At 37.1% G+C, this 24,920-nt stretch overlaps 1 protein-coding gene across 6 annotated transcripts in view; it reads left to right on the plus strand.

Annotated features, from left to right (window-relative positions):
• Positions 1-24,920, plus strand: part of RBPJ (recombination signal binding protein for immunoglobulin kappa J region) — a 237,907-nt gene that overhangs the window by 178,625 nt on the left and 34,362 nt on the right. For all 6 annotated transcript variants that reach the window (XM_040237974.1, XM_040237977.1, XM_040237979.1 and 3 more), the window contains one exon: positions 14,918-14,956. In XM_040237974.1, coding sequence (XP_040093908.1) covers positions 14,918-14,956 — 39 coding nt within the window. The remainder of the gene's footprint in view (positions 1-14,917; positions 14,957-24,920) is intronic.

Here is a 24,920-nt window from a genome sequence, read left to right on the forward strand (position 1 = left end):
CTTAGAGTCAGGCTTCTTTGAAATAGTTTAATTCCTTGTAAACTTGAATTATAGCCTTTCCTTTATGAATTAGACTTTTGGCTACACATCCATAAATGTTCTGGTCTGCTTTATTTAAAAGGAAAACAAAAGGCAGATAGACTGCAGAATTCAAATACTTTAAAACCAAACCGTATGTTAGAGGTTTGACTGTTTAAGAAATTGGCCAGTAATGGTTTAATAGAGGTTGGACTGGTACAGAGTCTTTATGTTAATAATTTTGACTAACAGAAAACGTTAGTGTAGACATAGTATATATATATATATATATATATGTATGTATATATACATAGACATAGAAGATGTTTATGTATTCTTGATCCTTTTCAACTCAGAAAAAAAATGTACTTTGCAAAATTATGATTGGTGATGTAGACAGTGGTCATGAGCAGTGTAACATATTTATTATCTTTGTGCAAGAAATGTGAAAGAGTAATTGTCAAATATTTGATGTATGTATATGCACAAACATTCAAGTCTGTTTATGTATATGTATGCAATAACTAAGGTATGGCTTCCACAGCAGGTGTCTTTAGATTTCCTGAGTTTTATGTATTTATAGCTTTAGAAGAGAATTTTTTCAGTTTCTAGTAGTCAAAGACAAAAGAATCTTTTACCCTTATAATTTAGTCAGTAGTTGAAGTATTGGAAGGGTAATGAAAGAAGGTTTCCTTTCAGGTTTCTTGTTGACGCCTCACTTAAGCAAAACAAGTCTGTACTATATCATAGAAATTTTTAGGATCAGTTAGTACACTTTACAGTCTTTTCATAAAAATTGTGTCTCTTCATATGTTAGTATCTAGAATTGAACTGTACTTGAATTCTACCTTATTGCAGAATATATGGAAAATCATGGACATTATACTGTTGTTACATTTTAAACCAAATTTACCGTTGTGTGAACAAGGCAAAGTGGTTTCTAAGCAGATTTTTCTCATCTGTGTAATGAGGATAATAGCACCTCCCTTAGTAAGACTGACGTGTATGAAGTGAGATATGCATGCGTAGTGCGTAGGTAGCCCGATGCTGTTCCTGTTGTGTATTCTGTATGGATAGGGACCGTGTTTCATTTGCTGCTACATGTTCCAAATGTCTACTGCAGTTCCTAACATACAGTAGGCCCTTAAATGTGTTAAAGAACAAAGAAGTGAGAATGTTTAAGACAATTATGCCACTCTCTCTCTCTCTCTCCTTCCTCTTCATCTTGGTTTTAGTTGAGAGAGGCAAATGAAGCCAGTTTAAAAGTTAACAATAAGAAGGTTCTAATCCTAGTACCCATTCAGCATTTTTCTGTGACACTGCATAACTAGTGACTTTTAAAAAATGCATACTCTGGGGTAGATTTGCCAAACAGAGGACCACAATTGATCCTGCCAAACAGAGGACCACAATTTGCCTACTAAAATTAGGGAAGAAGATTGTAAATTGTGATTTGCAGTTTGGATGGAGAGAAGACCAGTTTTCAGGACTTAAATCCTTATATTAACCTTTGATATGAAATACATATATTCTGGAATGATGTAGCTGAGGACTGGAAATCACCACCTTCTAAAATCTGATGTTAAAATAGAATTCAAAGACAATAGGAATAAAGTCTAGGAAAGAACTTTTATCCCAGAATCATCCATTCATTGGAACAACTTGAATATTAATAAATCTGGATAAGTATTTATAAATTAAAGTAATATACCTACAGAAAAACAAAGCACACAAATCATAAATGTACAATAAAGTAAATTTTCACAAAGTGAATATACATGTGTGACCATCACACAGATGAAGTTACAGAATATTACTTGTTCTTCTAGATCTTTCATATAGCTCCTCCTAGTGTGTGTACCTCCCTCTCAAAGGTAACCTGTATCCTGGTGAACACTTGTTTAATTTTGCTTTTCTTTTAAAATTTCATATAAAATAGAATCATATAATTTTTGTACCTTTTTGAGTCTGGCTTCTTTTGTACTAGTCAGTATTATTGCATATGTAGTGATAATTTGTTCACTTTCATTGCTGAATAGCACAGTGTTGTATGATGAATCTATAGTTTATCTGATCCTTCAACAGTGGTCATTTGAGTTTCTGATTGGGATTATTACATCTGATGATGCTGTGGACATTCTTATACATGTCTTTTGGTATTCATATATACACATTTGTGGGGGTATAGCATCTTTATTACTTTTAACCATCAGCAATAATAATCTTAAGTCAACAGGCATATATTTTAAGCTGTTGTCAGTGGTCTAGCAGTATTGCTACATTCTCAGGTGTACTTTTATTAAGGAAAGATTATGGGCCTTCATGTACCACCTAATTGATGATATTGCTTCTGAGGCTATTCCATTCCATGGGCTGAATCAGAATTAATTTAGGGAGAGGCCTGTTGGACCTAAATTTTACAGGGAAATACTATTTTTTTCTACTCATATTTTCTTCCTTGTGATGGGAGCTAAGTATTACAATGCCTGGCTTCTCTTTACTGAGTTTAATCCTTTGATTAGTCACTGTTGTTCAGTTGTTCAGTGGTGTCCCGATTCTTTGTGACCCCATAGACTGTAGCACGCCAGGCTTCCCTCTCGTTCACTATATCTTGGAGCTTGCTCAAACTTATGTCCATTGAGTCGATGATGAGGTGATTTCTCACTAGGTACTTGGAAAACTTTATTTGTAGGATATTAGAACTCAATATGGGCTTCCCAAGTGGCACTAGTGGTTAAGAACTGGCCTGCCAGTGCAGGAGACATAAGAGATAGGGATTTGATTCCTGGGTCAGGAAGATCCCCTCGAGGAGGGCACCACAACCCACTCCAGTATTCTTCCTGCCTGGGGAATCCCATGGACAGAGGAGCCTGGTGGGCTACAGTCCGTAGAGTTGCAAAGAGTTGGACACGACTGAAGCAGCTTAGCACAGGAGTCAGTATAGAGCCCAGCTTTGAAACTGCAAGGTCTTCTGGCTTGGTAGCTTTTTTTAAAAACTGAAAATTACCTATTTTTCCATAGTTTGTTAATTCTGTGGAGGCAAAAATTTACTTTGAGCGGCCTCCTGAAATGTAACTTATTTGTCTTCTTCATTCTTCTCAACTAAAAATCTCTTTGGTCCTCTCTGCTATATTCATATTCAGGCTTCCCTACCAGAAATCATTGATGGTTACTTCTTGGGGATCTGGTCTCTGGTTCCAAATACTTGTACTGAACAGTGGTTAAAGGAGAGCTAGACCCCTTCTAAGATAAATGTATTGCACAGTAAATGTTGTATACGTTTTCAAGAATAGAAGAAGAACCCAAGGAAATCAGGCAAAGAAATCCTATTATGGATAGTTGTATTCTATGGCTTTCAAATGGAGAAGGCAATGGCACCCCACTCCAGTACTCATGCCTGGAAAATCCCAAGGACGGAGGAGCCTGGTAGGCTGCAGTCCATGGGGTTGCTGAGAGTCGGACACGACTGAGCGACTTCATTTTCACTTTTCACTGTCATGCATTGGAGAAGGAAATGGCAACCCACTCCAGTGTTCTTGCCTGGAGAATCCCAGGGACGGGGGAGCCTGGTGGGCTGCCATCTATGGGGTCTCACAGAGTCGGACATGACTGAAGCAACTTAGCAGCAGCAACAGCATGGCTCTCCAAAAAAAAAAAAAAATCCCTTTTATTGGTATCCCTCTTTCTTTCCTTTTTAAGTCTCACTTGGATGGAAAGGACATTTCAAAAGATGAGAAAAAAATAATAACTTCTAATTAATATCAGATTTCTTTCTTCCTGTGAAGAATTTTCAAATGACTTCAGAGAACTGACAACCTTAACATCTTTGGCAGATGTTTTGTGGAGGAAAAAAGTCTTCACTGTTTATAATTTGAGTTAGGGGTGAGAAGTAAGTGGGGAGGTGCAAAGGCAAAAACTATGTGATATCTCATGTACAAGCTGCTTTTCATGATCACTTGGGATTTTCCACAGGAGATGTTGAAACCAAACAGTCTGAGGGATTGTTTGCATGCTCTCTGTGCTGCCCTTCCTTAGGAGGTATAGATTCTAGGAAGAGCTTCTCTTTTTCCTTTTCTATCTTTGCCTTGATGGTAGTAGGAACCATTTATATATTATACATATACTCCTCATGTTCTTCTTTTGTATGTCTTGGCACCCACTTTCTATTTTTTCTAAGTTGTACAGCAGCCACTGTCACTTATTCCGGCAGTCACATAGGATACCCCTCAAAGCTGAGCCAATATTCCTCACTAAACCGCAGTTTAAGGCAAAACTAAATGTACTATTAGAGGGGCAAAATATATATAATACATGAAGTTTACCATTTTAATCATGTTTCTGTGTACAGTTCAGTTTCATTAGGTACATTCACATTACTGCACAACCACCGGCATCTTCTGTCTCCAAAATTTTTTCATCTTCCCAAACTGTACCCATTAAACAGTAACTCTCCATGCTTCCTTCCACACCCTCAACCATGGTGACAGTCCCTGGAAGCCACCATTCTACTTTTCTGTCTTCTGAATTTGACTACTCTAGGTACCTTATAGAAGTGGGGTCATAGGATATTTGACCTTTTGTGTCTTATTTTAACTTAGCATAATGTATTCAGGGTTCATCCATGTTGTATGTAACTTGTGTCAGAATTTTTTTTAAGGTGGAATATTTAATTGTATGTGTATACCACATTTATTCATCCATCAGTGGGCATTTAGATTATTTCCACCTTTTGCCTGGTGTGAATAATGCTGCTCTAAACATTGGTGTACAAGTATCTGTTTGAGTTTCCGCTTTTGTTTCTGTTGGGTATGTACCCAGAAGTGGAATTGGTAGATTATGTATTAATTGTACGTTTAATTTTGGAGATACTGCCATACCATTTTACATTTCCACCATAATACCATACCATTTTACATGTCTACCAGCAATGTACCAGGGTTCAAATCTTGTTATTTTTTGTTGTTTTTGATAATAGGCATCCTGAATGGGATGAAGTGGTATCTTTATGTTTTTGATTTGCAATTCCATAGTGATTAGTAACGTTGAGCTTTTATGTGCTTATTGGCCATTTGTATATCTTCTTGGAGATATATCTCTCCAAATCCATTGGTGGTTTAGTTGTGGTGGTTTAGTCACTAAGTCATGTCCGACTCTTGCAACCCCATGGACGGTAGCCTTCCAGGCTCTTCTGTCCATAGGATTCTCCAGGTAAGAATACTGGAGTGGGTTGCCATTTCCTTCTCCCAGGGATCTTCCCAACCTAGGGATCAAACCCACTAGGCAGATTCTTTACCTGCTGAGCTAAGAGGACAGTCCTTTACTTATTTTTAAATCAGGTTTTTGTTGAGTTCTTTATGTATTCTCAATATTAATTTCTTTGTGAAATGTATAATTATATGTATTTTAAAGCTACATAAATGTGTATTTGTTTTGAAGGCCTTATTTCAGTTTTACCATATTTGTTAGAGTAAATATTAGTCTGTAATCCAGCCTTGAAACAGTAGTGGTGTTTCATCGAGTGCTGACTTAGTACCTAGAACTCTTAGGTGCTGTACACTTTTTTTTTGGTTGCACTTCATGGCATGTAGGGTCTTATTTCCCCAACCAGGGACTGAACATGCACCCCCTGCATTGGAAGTGTGGGTTCCCAATCATTGAACCTCCAGAAAATCCCTTGGTCTGTACACTTACGAACCTTTTAAATTCTTGTAAGAATTCTGTACAGAGATACTTTCATCTGTGTTTCGAATTGAGAAAACTGAAACAGAGAGTTTAAGTAACTTCTGTTCCTTTGCTTTAAAGTTAGGGTGTGAATTTAAACAACCTCCCTCCTGAGTCCATGCCCGTACGGACTACGCGGCTACCTGTCCCATGACCTGTATTTGTGACAGATTGTGTGTGCTCTTATCAGATGACACTTTTCACCTCTTAAATATTGCCTTAAAAGGCAGTGCATAAGATCAAGTAAGGTGTCTGAAGGAGTTCTTAGCAAAAATTGAATTCTTTTGCAGAAATTAAACAGATGGTTAAGGTTAGGACCTCTTTAAACTTCTGTAAGTTGCATTTTATTTTCCTATGTGGAAGTGTATGTTTTCCATAAGGGTGTGAATTTCTTTATTTGGATCTGGCATATTTTTTCCTGTATTATTTCCCCTAGTGAAATTTGTTTACTGACAACATTTTGTGGGGTAAAATTTTAACTTATATGTTTTTCTCAGTTTTTATTTTAAGCCACCCTTATTCTAGACTCAATATATGAGTGGCCTTAACTGATGTTTAGATATTGCAATTTTATTTGGCTGTTTACCTAAGCCAAGCCTAGCTAGTAATGAATAAAACATCTGCCAGATTATATGTAATACATTCTAGAGCAAAATGGAATTCTGCTGCTGCTCACCATTATCACTAATACTGATAATTAGTGGGAATGGTGTGTGTATATATATGTGTATATGTATGTGTGTGTATTATTTTATATACACACTTGGGGAGGGGAATGAAAATATATATCTCATTTTTCCATTCAAAATTAATGCTTCTGGGAATTCCCTAGCAGTCCAGTGGTGGCAGCATGGCCAAAAAAAGAAAAAAATTAATGCTATTAATTGGATAGCTGTTTTTACTTTTTTCTTTTCTTTGTGTTTGTGTCTGTAGGCATGATTGTGAGGTGCTATGTGTAACCAGCAATCCATTCCTAATTATCATGGATTAAAAAATTTTTTTATTAATACAAATGGTGCTTTATTGAATATCTTTGTATACAAATTGTCGCATAGTCTCATTTGTCTACCTATATAATAAATTTCCCGAATAGAGAGTGCTAGGGATTCAAAGGAATGCACATCTTGAATTACAGTAGATGCTGCCAGATGTCTTCCAAAAAGATTGCACAAATTTAAACTCCCCACAGTGCATGAGAGTTCCTGTTTCTCCACTTGTACATCAACACTGGGTATAATCAAACTTTACGTCTATAGCAAGTTGTCATAGGCGCATAAGAGCTGTGCCAGGAAGCTGGCCGTAGAGCCTCTTATCACCTCCAGAGAATGTTTGTTTGTCGCCACCAGGTTCTGTGGCGATTAGTGTTAAGCCAGCACCTAGATCAGGTTAGTGCTTCTCTGATGGTGGCCTTTTTTGTTTTGATATAATTTCAGTTTACAGAAAAATGGCAAATATTACAAAATATTACAAAGAAGTTCAGCCAGATACTTCAGTTATTAGCATTTTACCACATTTAGATTATCCCTCTGTGTATCTACACACACACACACAAAATCTTCTTTTTCCTGAACCTTTTGAAGGTAAGTAGACATCATTCCCTTTCCTTCCTAAACACTACAGTGTTTCTAAAATTAAAGACATTCTCTTATTTAATGCCTGTACAGCTATCAAAATTAGATATTAAAATTTATATGATCCTATTTTCTAATCTACCATTTTATGCAGATGTTGTCACGTGTCCAAATAATGTCCTTTTCTAGCAGAAGTAAATCCTAGATAGTCTGCTGAGCAGGTTTTGCAGTTTTTTGGTCTTTTACAACCTTGATGCTTTTAAAAGTATAATCCACTTATTTTGTTGACTCTTCCACAATTTAGGTTTGTTATGTTTCTTCTTGTTTAGCTTCAAGTTGTGTTTTTGTCCCTGAAATTACAGAAATGATACTGTGCTCTTACCATGTTAGGAGGCATTTGGTGTCAATTTGTCCTTTTCAGTCTTTTGGCATGAAATTAGTTGTGCAACATCTTACTGCTCTCTCTTGTTGAGGCCATAGATTTTAAGACATATACTTTTCATATAAGGTCTTTATATGTGATGTTAATGGATGCCAGCGTTCTCAGCTCAGCTGTGCTGTCTGGGTTGTGAGGCCTATGGCTATCAGAGATTTAACTGGAGCAAATCCCTCTGCAGGTATGAGTTTTAGGAAAAGCACCTTTTTCCTAATCTGATGCTAACTTTGGAGATACCTCAAAAGCCAGATGCAGAGAATATCTGGAAACGATGTTCTCGGTCACTCCTAGTTTGTATCTTTCCACTCTTCCTGCTTCTTTACACAGACTGATGACAGACTAACAAAGTTTGTTGTTGTTTTAATTGAAAAAAAAAAAAGGTAAAATAAAGGGATTTTAAAATTAAGGAAGCAGTGCCTTTGAGATGTTCTGTGCAGTATACTAGTAAGAAGGGGAGCATGTTTCTTCACCTGATGGGGCCAACTGCAAGTGTGGCATGTGCCATAAGATACTTGTTCTAATAGAAAATGTTTAGTAAGTGTGGTTCAGGAGAATGCATCATGCCTTGATTGTCTTTCTTTGTTGTATCCAAGACCACTAGTTATACCTTGACAGGTCTTAAGGTAAGAGTAAGTTAAAGCTAAAAATTGAATTGTGACAAGGTGTGGCTTGTCTTGCTCAAAGTTATTTGACTCAATACATAGACTATTTTCTGTCATAGATGTAGAAGTGAAGATGTTACATATTTACTTGAACTGTATTTTTAGATTGTTCCAGTATTAGTCTTTTCAATCATATTCAATAAGTATAATGTTTATTTCTAGCTTTTTAAAAAATAAATTACATTGATGAACATCTTTGAATATACACCATTGTCCATTTGTCTTAACTGCATGTCAGTGCCATAAGGGAATGGATTTTGTGTCTCTTTTTCACTGATTTATATCAAGTACCTATACTTGGTACATACTAGGTGAATGAATGAATCTGAGGACAAAGATGGTATGTTACATGTAGCCTTTTCTAATTAGCCTATTCTGTTTTGGTGAGTAGATTGCTCAACAACTTTCTGGTACCTATTGCTTTGTTTTTCATATTATATGTTAGCATAGACTATGGGGACCATGTATATCATCTATTTGTTTCTTTCTCCTGGTGGAATGATCAGGTATGGATTCTTGAGAGTATCAATCAGGTTTCCTTATTTTTCCCTTGTTAAATGCTGTTTTGTTTCACTGTCTTGAACCATGATTCAAAAATTCTAGTAATTTTTTGGAACTGTATACTACTTAGAGAAGATTTGGTATGAAGTGAAGTGAAGTTGCTCAGTGTCCAATTCTTTGCGACCCCATGGACTGTAGCCTACCAGGCTCCTCCGTCCATGGATCTCTCCAGGCAAGAGTACAGGAGTGGGCTGCCATTTCCTTCTCCAGGGGATCCTCCTGACCCAGGGATCGAACCCGGGTCTCCCGCATTGCAGGCAGATGCTCCACTATCTGAGGCACCAGGGAAGCCCGACAAGTGTATAAAACAAGTGTACTTTTCTCAGCTTGCTGTTCATTCAGTGTTGTATTTGCATGAAATTTGACTTCATTAGGAGTTTGGATTGTTCATGCTCTCTTCCATGTTACTTGAGTTAATAATTTATTTTAATCTCATTTCTGCATTAAGCAGAAAACTTGTGAAATTCAAAATACTGGAGGAAATTACTTTTAGTTCTACACCCAAGGGCAGAATAGTTTCCCACATGATTTGAGCTGACTTTTGCATCTAGAAACTCAAAGAGTTCTAATATCATCACTAGACAATATCCTAGCAGTGTAATTACTAAATTGTTCTATATTCAAGGTTTTTTCTTTTCTTTCCATACCTCACCTTTTGGTTTTTGACTTGATTTTTCTCATGTGAAGCATCTGTTAGCTAGAAAAGGTGTTAAGATGGTGAAGTTTTGATAACTTTATCGTGTTTATCCTCAATACGTTTGTGATCATATACTTCCTTAACAGATTGGTTAATATAGAAGAAATGTATCTGTTGTGGGGGAAACAGTATTACATGTCCAACATGAGCAAAAAAGAAGTAAAGTATGCAAAGTTCAACTCTTTTACTTACTTGAAAATTCTAATGGATTGGAGGATATGTGGAACCTTGTATAGGTAGGAAGTATATTTAGTGATTGATGGAAACTTTTGAAAAATCTTCAGCACTGCGAGGTGTATGAAAACAGATACAGTTAAAATAATATTTTCCCTAAGCTGAAACTTTTGAACTGTGGTGTTGGAGAAGACTCTTGAGAGTCCTTTGGACTGCAAGGAGATCCAACCAGTCCATTCTGAAGGAGATCAGCCCTGGGATTTCTTTGGAAGGAATGATACTAAAGCTGAAACTCCAGTACTTTGGCCGCCTCATGAGAAGAGTTGACTCATTGGAGAAGACTCTGATGCTGGGAGGGATTGGGGGCAGGAGGAGAAGGGGACGACAGAGGAGAGATGGCTGGATGGCATCACTGACTCGATGGACGTGAGTCTAAGTGAACTCCAGGAGATGGTGATGAACAGGGAGGTCTGGCGTGCTGCGATTCATGGGGTCGCAAAGAGTCGGACACGACTGAGCGACTGAACTGAACTGAACTGACTGCACATCTTATGAAAGTGTCTTACAGAAGAGTGGTCTAAACTTGATTGATCCGATTTATTTCTGGTTTTCAGTTGTCAACACATGTCAGTAGACATCTTGTTTTAAAAATAGATTAGAAGATGGGAAGAATAGGACTTAATCTTTAAATTATAATCAGTCTCTGAGTAATTGTTATCTGACTTGTCATTTCTGCTGAAAACTGGTTATTTTGATTGTATAATATAAATACTATATCATGAATTTTCTTGACTCGCTCATGTTCAAAGATGGGCCTTCTTTCTGCAGAAGATAATTCTTGAAGTGTTATGTAGATCAGTAGAGGAAAGTGGCTCTTGATAAGTATAGGGTACATATAGTATCTTGGTATAAGTTGACAGTTTTAAATATGTAGATCTATGAATTTAACTGAATAATTAGAATCTAGTTCAGTTGTGACCTTCAGAGTTATGCATTGCGAACCTACTAAACACTTTTATGAATTTTCTCAGAAAACCCTTTTCTTTTTAATAATTAAATTTACTTATTTTTAATCGAAGGATAATTGCTCTAAAATATTGTATTGGTTTCTGCCGTAGATCAATATAAATCAGCCATAGGTATACCTATGTATACCTTTCTCTCTGTGAACCTTTCGGCCGCCTTGCTCTGCATCCCAATCCTCTAGGTTGTTATAGAGCCCTAGTTTGCTTTCCTGGAGTCACGCAGCAAATTCCAGTTGGCTGCCTGTTCTATGTACGATAGTATTATCTGTTTCTGTGTTGCTGTCTCCATGTCCCACCCCACCTCCCTCCCCACCGCCTGTGTCCGTATGAGTCTGTTCTCTGTGTCTCCATTGCGCCCGGCAAGTAGTTTCATAGGTACCATCTTTCTAGATGCCATATTTATGTGTCGAAACACAGTGCTTGTTTTTCTTTCTGACTTTCATTCTGTATAATAGGCTCTAGGTTCATCTACCTCATTAGAACTGACTCAGATGCATTCCTTTTTATGGCTGAGTATATTCCACTCTGTATGTGTACCACAGCTGCTTTCTCCATTCATCTGTCAGTGGACATCTAGGTTGCTTCCATGTCCTAGGTATCGTAAATAGTGCTGCAGTGAACATCAGGGTACATGTCTTTTTCGCTCAGGGTATATGCCTAGTTGTGGGATTGCTGGGTCATATTCCTAGTTTTCTAAGGAATTTCCATAGTGACTGAATATATATTCCCACCAACAGTGCAAGAGGGTTCCCTTTTCTCTACACCCTCTCCAGCATTTATTGTTTGTAGATTTTTTGATGATGGCCATTCTGTCTCTTGTGAGGGGATATCTCACTGTAATTTTAATTTGTATTTCTCTAATGAGCAGTGCTGAACATCTTTTCATGTATTTATTAGCCATCTGTATGTCTCCTTTGGAGAAATGTCTGTTTAGGTCTTTTGCCCTCTTTTTGATTGGGTTGTTTGTTTTTGTGATATTGAGTTGTATGGACTGCTTGTATATTTTTGGAAATTAATCCTTTGTCAGTTGTTTCATTTGCTGTTATTTTCTCCATTCTGAGGGTTGTCTTTTCACCTTGTTTATAGTTTGCTTTGCTGTGCAAAAGCTATTAAGTTTAATTAGGTCTCATTTGTTTATTGATTTATGTTTATTTCCATTATTCTAGGAGGTGGGTCATAGAATGTCTTGCTGGGATTTATGTCATCGAGTGTTCTGCCTGTTTTCCTCTAAGGGCTTTATAGTTTCTGGCCTTTCATTGACATCTTTTATCCATTTGAGTTTGTCTTTGCATATGGTGTTAGGAAGTGTTCTAATTTCATTCTTTTACATGTAGCTGTCCAGTTTTCCCAGCATCACTTATTGAAGAGACTATCGTTGTCATATTGTATATTCTTGCCTCCTTTGTCAAAAGTAAGGTACCCATAGGTGCATGGGTTTATCTCTAGGCTTTCTATCTTCAGGAGACCCATTTTATTACCCTTCTCCCATTCTATTAGATACAGTAACCATTACGTTTAATGAGGTCGGTAGAAGTGTGATGGCATATGCATTAAAGAGAGGACTGAGTTTACAGACAACTTACTGGAGATGCTTTATTATACACTGAAGAAGTGATTTAATATTACTATCATTTATAAGATTTCTAACCTTCAGATAGCACTCAGATAGAACAGTGCATCATTTTGAAATACTGTTCAAGCTCAGCAGGCAAATCTCTTTTTCATGTTTTCTCTGGGGGCAGGAGTGATGTTGCACAAGCAACATATGATTGTTGACTTCATCGAATGGGCAGTTCCAGAAAAGAATGTAGACAGATATTTGAATCAACATTCAGTTGATTTAATCTGATTTTTAAAGCATTTCAGAGTACCAGAAAACAAAGTTTGCTTTTGAATTTTGAGAGCAGTGGATCTTATTGATTATATAATAGACCATATATATAATAATGTTAAATTATGTGTTAGATTCCAAAGGATGTGTGATGGTCAGAGTTACTAGTTAATATGATTAATATCATGATTCTAACTGAAAAGTTTCATCTCATTAGTTAGCTGTGTCTCTCTAAAATTTTCACCATTTTAAGCTCTTAGGTTCTCTCTATATTCTTTGCTTCTCTTTATAAAGTGTGACTCTGTTCTTAAATATATATATGCAAAGAAGTAATTTAAAGATTGTCTTAAACTTTTGGGGTTTTGTAAAATATACTAAATCTGACCTAGTGAGGCACGTTTAAATTTTAATCATATGCTGCAATGGCAAATTTAATCAGCCTCAAAAATTGAAAAAAAATCTTTCCTGTGGAAAGTTTTAGGAATAGATTTTTGCCTTTAATTCCATAATTGGAATTCACATCATAGATTAACCAGTAGTTCAGTGTTTTAAAACCTATGTCCTTCAGCAGCCTTGTTGATATTACTACTAAATTACTGTGTTTAAAATAGACCCTCCTATAGGATAGAAATCAAAGAGGATTGCTTACTATTAATCCTTCTGACAAAAACTTGGGATTCTTTACTCATTTTGGGGTGCTGTTTCAATTAAAGCCACTTTTCAGTATTTTAGGTTTAACTGAAATACCAAAATATTCAAGGGCAATTTCTTATAAACCAAGTTCATAAACAGTGTCATAGAATGTTACACTACTCAACAGAATGAACTACATGGGATTTTAAGACTTTTGTCATCAATTTAATTTAATAATTGTGTAAAATACCGCAAATATAGTAGAGAACTCTTAAGTCAAATTAGGCTTCTCAAACCTATAATCCGTTATGAACAAGTCACTTAACCTATTTATAACTGCAGTGTGGCTTTAAAAAGAAAGAAAAATTCTATTGATCTTTTTTCTTCAAGTGCTGTGTGCCTCTGCCCTTTCAGAAGACCTCATTTTTTATTTCAGAGGAGACAGGTCATCACATAAGGATTAGTTTCTTCTTCTTAAACTTGTTTATCTTTATTAATATCACACTTAATATCATTAGTTATTTTGGCTTAACTTTTATAACTAGAAAACAGTAATAATTACTAACATTTACTAATAATTAATAATTCCAGGTGTTCTGTGTGTCTTCTGTATATTAGTTAGCACTTTTAATCCTTCAGCAACTCCTTGAGGTCAGTACAACCACTTTGTCAGTTTTGCAGATGAGGAAGGAAACTGAACTAGAGAGTCAGATAACTTCAGGGCTGCACGGGAAATAAACACTAAATCATAGATTTGAACTCAGCTAATTTACTCTTGGAGTCTCTCTTACCACCCATGCTGTATTCTAATTCCAGCCTAAATTGTGCTAATCTTTGCTTGTGCTTTTTCTCTTTGCCCTCTCCCAAACAATGTACCGTCTTTCTGTGGTTCTATGCTAGAATATTTAGCATATTTCTTTTTGAAGGGCCATATATTATGAACTAATTAATTAGTCAACATCTAGGCTTAAATCTTAACTCTGCCTGCCACTTAGCTGACTTTGCAAGTTGCTTTCTACATCTTTAAAATGTGCCTTCCAGAATTATTTTATAATGGTTAAAAAGGATTAGCAAAGGGTATAACATAATGCTTGCCACATGGTAAACATCTGTGAGATCTACACCCCCTTGAGCTGTGAGGAATTTTTTGAATGCTGCAGATTATGTGAGACTGGAAGATCACCTTTTGTTAGGTGTTTTAGCATGGTGTCTCTGGGAAGTAACTGCTGCTGCTGCTAAGTCACTTCAGTCGTGTCCGACTCTGTGCGACCCCATAGACAGCAGCCCGTCAGGCTCCCCCGTCCCTGGGATTCTTTAGGCAAGAACTCTGGAGTGGGTTGCCTAATCAGTGTAGTACACACTCAGTGTGTGGATGTGTCAGTCCTACTAGGGTCTGTTGTTTTGTTTAGAAACAATTTTAAACTCTGTATTTGTTACTACTGACTGTTGGTATTTACTGGAGGATTTCTTTTTACAGTGGCCTTTAGTAGGGTTAAAGTGTAAGTCGTAAAGGAGGTTTCATGGTGTCTAAAATGTTGTGGAGTATGTCATATAGCCTATTTATTTATTTTTTTCTTATTTCTTCTAGAAAATTCGGTGAGCGGCCTCCACCTAAACGACTCACTAGGTAAGCATTATATTAGTCTTTTACCCAAACGTTTTATGAAAGTGTTATATCCTGTCATTTTGGAAACTCTGTTAAGTTTAATTGAAAAGAGTTACTCACCTAATGGTATCTAGATCATAAGCCTATTTCCATCTTCCCTTCCTTGTATCACCCCCTTTTCTCTCCTGCATAAAGCAAGATAAGATGATACAGTTCAAAGGGAAAATGAAACCTTTAAAGACTTAATATTGAGTGTTATATAGTTAATGTAACAAGGACTACAGCATAAGGATAGTTTCCTTTGTCTAGTTTCATTAGCCAATCAGAATTTGTTGATTACAACTGGGACTTGAAAGATACTTAAATGTTTTTAGAAAGAATTTTAGAACAGATTTTATACATTTTAATGAGACTATAAATATTATACTGTTCTAATTATATAATTTTTACAGTGTGCATTTTAATTACATGTTAAATTTAAAAGTGTTAGTCTTGAAAATACTTTTTAAAATTTCTGATAGCCAGTGATTATAAAATAAAAAGTAAGATGCTCAGTTCCACTGCTATAGTCCTGGAGATAATGCTACCCTGCCTTGTTAATATCTTTATAGAAAATTGTATGCATGTATAAACAGAGACGTGTCTTTTTTTTTCTTTTTAAAGTCTAGCATCATACTCTTAGCATTGTTCTGTTAACTGTAGATCTTCTACCTTGCTCTCTTTAGTGTCTTCATAATTTTTCATTGTCTTCCGACCAATCTTTATTTAATTCACACACATGGCTATTTGGGTCATTTCCACGTTGCCATTATTACAAAAGCTGTTTCACTCAAAGAATGATGGGGACCTGCCAGAAGGACACACAAAGGGAGCCAATTTGAAGAGGCTTCTTTTAGCCAAATCATGGACACTTTGGTCATCAAAATAAATAATGACAATAATAGATTAAAACCCACAAAATAAAACGACAGTTTAGAAGTCTACACTGAGTTAAATAATTAAATAAGTGGAGGAAAGGAGATAGCTTCCCTTTACAGAAGAATTCCGCCTAATAAACACAGAAGAAACGGTGAAGCGGACACCACACAGTGGTGCCACTACAGTGATCGTTTCAGGCAGCGCCATCAACGATGTCTAAGCCACTGCTTTAACGTCTGATGAGAAACAAAGCTTGCTTATAGTGTCCAAGCTCATCTCACAAAGCATGTGTCAACTATAAAAAGAACAACAGTAGCAGGACAGTGAGGGAATCTGACAGAACCCACCTTAATTAAGTGTTCTAAATTAACATCACCAATAAAGGACAAATAAATTCCACATGCATCACGAAGAATCACGGTATAGCTTTGGAGTGATTCTTGCCAAAATTGCATAAGCTGAAATCTAAGATTAAGGAAACTGTCAGACAGACACAGATGGAAGGACATCCTATAAAGTAAACAGCATTTACTCTTCAAAATGTTTAAGATTATGAAGAATAAAGACTGCAGAGTACCAAAGTAAAGGAACCCCAGAGGTCACAACAGCTAGGTTATACATGACAGATTTAATTAAACTGGATCAGGAACAAATTTTTCTTGTGCTCTAAGGATGGAGTTGCCAAACATTTTCTCTAATGGATCAGATAATGAAAGTGTTAGGCTCTTTGGATCACACTGAGTTTGTTGTGACTTTTCAGCTCTGTTCTTGTGTCCCCAAATCATCCATAGACAATATGTAAATGAGTGGTGTGTTCATGTTCCAGCTCAGCTTAATTAAAATAACAAACAAAATGGAGGCTATCCTGATTTGGCCTGAGTTCAGAGTTTCTCAACGTTACTTCACACTTCCACTCCCAAATAAAGGATACTAGAGGCATAGTTGGAAACATCTGAATAAAAATCTATTGTGGAAGTATTGTATCAGTCATAATTGCATGTGATTGTATAAGACAATGTTTCTTGGCAATAAGACAAGTTTTTGGGTAAAGTGGTTTTATGTCTATAATGTGCTCTTAAATGGTTTTAAAAGTGTTTAATATACAAATATGGTAAAATGTTAACATTTGCTAGTCTGAGGGAAATGGAGACTAGGAATTGTTTGTACTACTGTTGTAACTTTATGTCTGAAACTCAAAATTTAAAAATATTTTTAAGGCATATTTCAGATCAAGTGGGTGGGAAAATGTAACTTACCTCACAGGTCCGTGTAAACATATTGTCAACTACTTGTTTTTATATATCTTGAAGAAATTCTAACTGGAATTTAATTCACATAATAGGCATTTTGAAATTTAAAATTTATTAGATAAATAATATTACTAGGTAACTATTTCATTACCAGCAGCAATAGATTTGAGTGACTCCTAACAATAAGATATATTTTAATGAATAAATTAGTTACCTCCATAAAAATAGCAATCAGCAAAATGTATAAATGTTACAAATTATATAATAAATGGTAATAATATAAGGAAAGGAGGTTTTCCTTTCCTTAAGGGTATACAATGATATAATTAGGTCCCATCTACTTTATCATGGCTTTCCATTTACCCTTTAAGCAGTTTTCCCTGGTTAGAAAATTTTAGTAGCTTTTAGGACTTCTGCTTCTGGCCAAGACGGAGTAACAGGGACTGGAATTACTCTTCAACTTGGAACAGCTAAAAACCTGGACAAAATATATGAAACAGCAGTTTTCAAGATATTGGACGGCAGGCAAGAAAGGACAGTGACCCTTGAGAGACAGGAGACAAATGAGGTGAGCCCCAGCTTAGTGCCTGGAGAAAGTTTCCAGTATATGATATAGGAAGGGGAATCCAGGTTGAGCCTGGTAAGCATCTTGAGTTGTAGAGATGAATTGGGAATGTAAGGAGGCTAATTAAAGTGGTCAGAATTCTTTGGGCAGCGGACTGGAGAGGAAAGAGCTATGCAGAGTGTCAGAGATCTTCAGAGGGCCTCTCTAGTCTTGAGCTGAGTAGTGAATAAAACCTGTGTGAGTAAACTACCCAAGGCTGGGGGAAGATAAACATAAAGAATTAGAGGAAAGAATTCCTAGAGCTCTCTCAATTCTATGAATTGTGCCTGTTGCCAATAGTCACAGTGGGGAAGAAATCTCATAATTCACAGTGTATCAACTAGAGTATTCAGAAGAGTTTTGTTTCAGTGGTACAAAATTAGTTCAGTTCAGTGCAGTCACTCAGTAGTGTCTGACTCTTTGCAACCCCATGTATCGCAGCATGCCAGGCCTCCCTGTCCATCACCAACTCCCGGAGTTCACTCAGACTCAGGTCCATCGAGTCAGTGATGCCATCCAGCCATCTCATCCTCTGTCGTCCCCTTCTTCTCCTGCCCCCAATCCCTCCCAGCAGCAAAGACTTTTCCAATGAGTCAACTCTTCACATGAAGTGGCCAAAGTACTGGAGTTTCAGCTTTAGCATCATTCCTTCCAAAGAACACCCAGGGCTGATCTCCTTCAGAATGGACTGGTTGGATCTCCTTGCAGTCCAAGGACTCTCAAGAGTCTTCTCCAACACCACAGTTCAAAAGCATGAATTCTTCGGCGCTCAGCCTTCTTCACAGTCCAACTCTCACATCCATACATGACTACTGGAAAAACCATAGCCTTGACTAGACGGACCTTAGTCGGCAAAGTAACGTCTCTGCTTTTGAATATACTATCTAGGTTGGTCATAACTTTTCTTCCAAGGAGTAAGCGTCTTTTAATTTCATGGCTGCAGTCACCATCTGCATTGATTTTGGAGCCCAAAAAAATAAAGTCTGACACTGTTTCCACTGTTTCCCCATCTATTTCCCATGAAGTGATGGGACCGGATGCCATGATCTTCATTTTCTGAATGTTGAGCTTTAAGCCAACTTGGCCTAGACTAAATGCTGCTCTGGTTCCACCTTAAAACCTTAAGCAAGTTTGAAAGGATCAAACATTTTCTAAATAACTTAATTTAGAACTAGAACAAAGCTCAAGAATATTTAAAGAATGGAAAAATATGAAGTACTCAGAAAGATGGTAAAATTCATTGTGTCTTAACATATGGTAAAAATAAAAAATGTAGGAAAATGGTTCGTAATGAGAAAAACGAGTCAATTAAAACCAACCCAGAAATGACACAGATGATAGAAAAAGGCATTAAGACTGTTAATTATATTTGTCTTCTTTATGTTTAAGAAGCTAATATTAGGACTGTACAAAATTTTTGTCAAAGGATAAAATGGTAAATATTTTTGTTTTTGTGGCCTGAACAGCCTCTGTTGTAACTATTCAACTTTGTTGTAGTGCAAAAGTAGCCAGAAACAATGTCTAAATGAATGGACATTACTGTATACTGGAGTATAACTTTATTTCTACTATAGATACAGATGGTAGGTTGCATTTGGCCTATAGGCTATAATTGCAGATCCCTGAGCTGGAAGAGAGATTGGAAGTTAGATAAAGGACATGGAAGATTAAAAAAAAGAGAAGATCCAATTCACATTTGTAGAGATGAAAACTAAACTATTTAAATGAAAAAATACACTTGTAGTATTAATCACAGATACATGGCTATTGAAGAAGAGATTAATAAACTTGAAGGCATACCAATGGAAGCTATCCAAAGTGAAGCACACAGAAAAAATGTCTGAAAAATATAATTAGTGAACTGTATTTTATTTTCAAATGAACCAATACACATGTCATTGAAGTCATTGAAGGGGAAGAAAGAAACAGAAAGTGAAGTTGCTCAGTCATGTCCGACTCTTTGCGACCCCATCGACTGTAGCTTGCCAAGCTCCTCCATCCATGGGATTTTCCAGGCAAGAGTACCGGAGTGGGTTGCAAGAGATAATGAGTGAAAATTTTCTAACTTTGGTGAAAACTATAAAATAACAGTTCTTAAACTCAGTGAACTCCAAGTGCAAAAACTATTACTTTTTTTTTCTGGAAACACCTCATCATCAAACTGCTTAGTTCAGTTCAGTTCAGTCGCTCAGTTGTGTCTGACTCTTTGGAACCCCATGAACCACAGCTCGCCAGGCCTTCCTGTCCATTGTCAACTCCCAGAGTTTACCCAAATCCACGTCCATCGAGTCGGTGATGCCATCCAACCATTTCATCCTCTGTCATCATCCCCTTCTCCTGCTCTCAGTCTTTCTCAGCATCAGGGTCTTTTCAAATGAGTCAGCTCTTCACATCAGGTGGCCAAAGTATTAGAGTTTCCGCTTCAACATCAGTCCTTCCAATGAACTTCCAGGACTTATCTCCTTTAGGATGGACTGGTTGGATCTCCTTGCATTCCAAAAGACTCTCAAGAGTCTTCTCCAACACCACAGTTGAAAAGCATCAATTCTTCGGTGCTCAGCTTTCTTTATAGTCCAACCCTCACATCCATACATGACCACTGAAAAAAACCATAGCCTTGACTAGACTGCTTAATCTCAGTGATAAAGAGAAAATATTAAATGGAACAGAAAAATGATAGATTATATACAGAGGAACAAAGATAGCATGACAGAGGTTTTTCATCTGAAACCTTGCTAGGAAGAAGAGAACAGTGGAACAAGAGTATTTAAGTTCTCAAGGGGGGAAAATATGGCAATCTAGAATTCTAGACCCAGCAAAGACAGAAACAAAGACAGTTTTCGACGAAAGAAACTGAAAAGGAATCAATCATAAACAGGCCTGAGCTATAAGAAGTGCTAAAGAAATCCTTTATGCAGAATGATAAGGAATTTTGTATCTCTGGGAGTGTATGGAGGTTGGACAGTTTAATTCAGTTTCTTTCTTTAAAAAAATAATCTTTTAAACCTACCCTATTCTAATCCCTGTCTTCCAAATTAAGCAGTAGTTTATAAAATATGTTGTTATTTAGAGGGTGATCTTTTAGATAGTGTTCTAAAAATACTGTTTTACTGATACAGAGTTAATATTTTTGATTAAGTATAGTTAATACTATGTACTGTTCAGCATTTCGCTTTTTAAAAATACTACATTCTCCTGGATATATAGATGAATACATATGGTAGGAATTGAATGCTAACCCTCAAGGGCATCCCACTCTCTTGAAAATAGTCCCCTTAATGTGGATCACAGGTTTAACTGACTTTACTTGACTGTGGATTAGGTTTTGTACTGAGATACAGAAACAACTGGTGTGGTTTTCTGTGGCCTGTAGTCAGTTCAGTTCAGTTGCTCATTACGTCCGACTCTTTGTGACCCCATGGACTGCAGCATGCCAGGCCTCCCAGTTTTTCTCAAATTATACTCTGCAGCTCTCTGAAATGTTTGCAGGTGTTGGGTATATGTGTGGAAGTGCTTCAGTTCAGTTCAGTCGCTCAGTCGTGTCCGACTCTTTGCGACCCCATGAATCACAGCACGCCAGGCCTCCCTGTTCATCACCATCTCCCGGAGTTCACTCAGACTCATGTCCATCGAGTCTGTGATGCCATCCAGCCATTTCATCCTCTCTCGTCCCTTTCTCCTCCTGCCCCCAATCCCTCCCAGCATCAGAGTCTTTTCCAGTGAGTCAACTCTTCTCATGAGGTGGCCAAAGTACTGGAGTTACAGCTTTAGCATCATTCCTTCCAAAGAAATCCCAGGGTTGATTTCCTTCAGAATGGACTGGTTGGATCTCCTTGCAGTCCAAGGGACTCTCAAGAGTCTTCTCCAACACCAGAGTTCAAAAGCATCAATTCTTCGGCGCTCAGCCTTCTTCACAGTCCAACTCTCACATCCATACATGACCACAGGAAAAACCATAGCCTTGACTACACGGACCTTTGTTGGCAAAGTAATGTCTCTGCTTTTGAATATGCTATCTAGGTTAGTCATAACTTTTCTTCCAAGGAGTAAGCGTCTTTTAATTTTATGGCTGCAGTCACCATCTGCATTGATTTTGGAGCCCCCAAAAATAAAGTCTGACACTGTTTCCACTGTTTCCCCATCTATTTCCCATGAAGTGATGGGACCGGATGCCATGATCTTCATTTTCCGAATGTTGAGCTTTAAGCCAAATTTTTCGCTCTCCTCTTTCACTTTCATCAAGAGGCTTTTTAGCTCCTCTTCACTTTCTGCCATAAGGGTGGTGTCATCTGCATATCTGAGGTTATTGATATTTCTCCCGGCAATCTTGATTCCAGCTTGTGTTTCTTCCAGCCCAGTGTTTCTCATGATGTACTCTGCATAGAAGTTAAATAAGCAAGGTGACAATATACAGCCTTGACGTACTCCTTTTCCTATTTGGAACCAGTCTGTTGTTCCATGTCCAGTTCTAACTGTTGCTTCCTGACCTGCATACAGATTTCTCAAGAGGCAGGTCACGTGGTCTGGTATTCCCATCTCTTTCAGAATTTTCCACAGTTGATTGTGATCCACACAGTCAAAGGCTTTGGCATAGTCAATAAAGCAGAAATAGATGTTTTTCTGGAACTCTCTTGCTTTTTCCATGATCCAGCGGATGTTGGCAATTTGATCTCTGGTTCCTCTGCCTTTTCTAAAACCACCTTGAACATCAGGGAGTTCACGGTTCACGTATTGCTGAAGCCTGGCTTGGAGAATTTTGAGCATTACTTTACTAGCATGTGAGATGAGTGCAATTGTGTGGTAGTTTGAGCGTTCTTTGGCATTGCCTTTGGAATTGGAATGAAAACTGACGTTTTCCAGTCCTGTGGCCACTGCTGAGTTTTCCAAATTTGCTGGCATATTGAGTGCAGCACTTTCACAGCATCATCCCTCAGGCCTTGAAACAGCTCAACTGGAATTCCATCACCTCCACTAGCTTTGTTCGTAGTGATGCTTTCTAAGGCCCACTTGACTTCACATTCCAAGATGTCTGGCTCTAGATGAGTGATCACATCACCATGATTATCTGGGTTGTGAAGCTCTTTTTTGTATAGTTCTTCTGTGTATTCTTGCCACCTCTTCTTAATATCTTCTGCTTCTGTTAGGTCCATACCATTTCTGTCCTTTATCGAGCCCATCTTTGCATGAAATGTTCCCTTGGTATCTCTAATTTTCTTGAAGAGATCTCTAGTCTTTCCCATTCTGTTGTTTTCCTCGATTTCTTTTAATGCAACAAAAATAAGTTTCTTTACCGGCAGACAGTTCATGTTGGAACCTTTATTATTTGGATTTTACAAGTGACAAAAATCAAATTTGAGGAGTACAGAGACTGATCCTGTTGGTAAGGGTGACAGTTTAGACCTTCCATCTTTGTGGGCCACCTTTCTTCTTGAGTATTTGGGATTGGCTATGGTTAGTTCCCAGCTCAAATGCCTTCCCCACAATCCCCAGCCCCCAACACAAACACACACACACACACAAACACACGCACACTTGCACATGGTTTAAATCACTTATGCACCCTTTCGCGCAGTAATGGCAGCTCAACTGAATGTGGTCAGGAAGTAAGGGTTCTATTTTCAGACGATTAGGGGGGTTAGGACCATTAAGGACATTCTTTTTTGAATTTGCTTGCGATATAAAAGAAGTACACATTTATAAAGGAAAAAAGAGTCAGAAGGTTGACAAAGTGATGGTTTAACCATGTCAAATTATAATGGCATTTGTCATGATTTCATGTTAATAAAAATATTGATAAAAATTTCTGCTTTTCTAAACATTTAAGCTAAATGTGTTTCAAGTAAGTAAACTCAAAAATAGTTGCTCCATGCTCTTCTTCAAATAATTTTTAATTGGCTTCCATTCAGAATTAATATTTTATAAGGAATTATGGAATGAAGTAAAGAATACATAAACTTCAAAACTTGTTAAATAGTAACTGTTGAAACAGATTATGAGTTTCAGCTTTATTGTTACTGTTGTTTTTTTTAAATAATTCAGTAATACAAAGTAGTAATTCTACTGGTAAGGTTCTTATAGCACCTATATTGTTTTCAAATGATAAAATTTCCCTCGTTCGTTCTTAAAAAGACATGGGGTGATTTTCTCGTCTTACTGTTGGAAGCAACAATTTTGATTTTCTTTAATCCACTTATTTTCAGCCCAGGTGAATTGCCCCACCCCTCTGATACTTGGCAGTATCTGGAGACATTTTTGGTTGTCTCAAATGGAGCAAAGGTGCTATTGGCTTCTAATTGGTAGAAGTTAGAGATACTGCTAAACACCCTCCAGTGTACTACACAGCCCCCTCACAACAGAATTGTTTAGTCCAGGATGTCAACAGTGCCTAACTTGAAACCCTGTTCATTTGAAGAAACTCTACTCTGTTTGAGTGAAGAACATATAGGCTATCACTTCATGGGCTTTACTTTTTTAATTGTGTTTCTTTTGAGTGTATTGCCTTAATTTTTTTTAGTGGCTCTTTAAGATACGAAATAGAATCATCAACCTACAATTACCAGAGAACATAATTTTAATGTTTGATATTCTATTAACAAACTGGATTTTGTCTTGTTGAAGAAGCTATTTGTTAAATTGTTATTACAGAACAACTATTATTAAAGTTTTTAGTTGCATTCTCAAGAATTTGTATTATAAATATGAAGGGAAAAGACAAGGAAAACTGGAGCTATCTTGCATTCATCATAAATATGTTGAGATCTGTACTCTTGTCATGATGACATTGTGAACACTTATTTCCAATATGAGCAGCTAGCATGATAACCAGTGCCTGGGAGGTAATGGACTCTCAATACATCTTTAATGGGAAGATGGATAAAAGTGTAGCCTACCTGTTATGCTGGCAAAAACTCGTGCCTTGTAAGTCAGGTGAGACACCTGATCCTTTACCTCCTGGTCCCTTTCAAGTTTGCTGTCAAACTTACGTGGAAGTCTTCCAACCTTTACCTCCTGCCCCCGTCCTCCTGCTGTTCTAAGAAAATAATAGTAATAGGTAGAGTTTCCTGACTCTTGATATTTGTGTTTGTGGGGATACTTAATTTAAAATATTTTTCAGAATATGAGCTATTAATGTCAGTTTTTTTTAAAACAGGTGAGAAAACTCAGGCTCAGTAATTGATAAGAGTTAAGATTCGGACCCCTGTTTCATACCAAA

This window comes from Oryx dammah, unplaced genomic scaffold (genome assembly GCF_014754425.2).
Source record: "Oryx dammah isolate SB20612 unplaced genomic scaffold, SCBI_Odam_1.1 HiC_scaffold_3, whole genome shotgun sequence".
Classification (NCBI taxonomy): Eukaryota; Metazoa; Chordata; class Mammalia; order Artiodactyla; family Bovidae; genus Oryx; species Oryx dammah.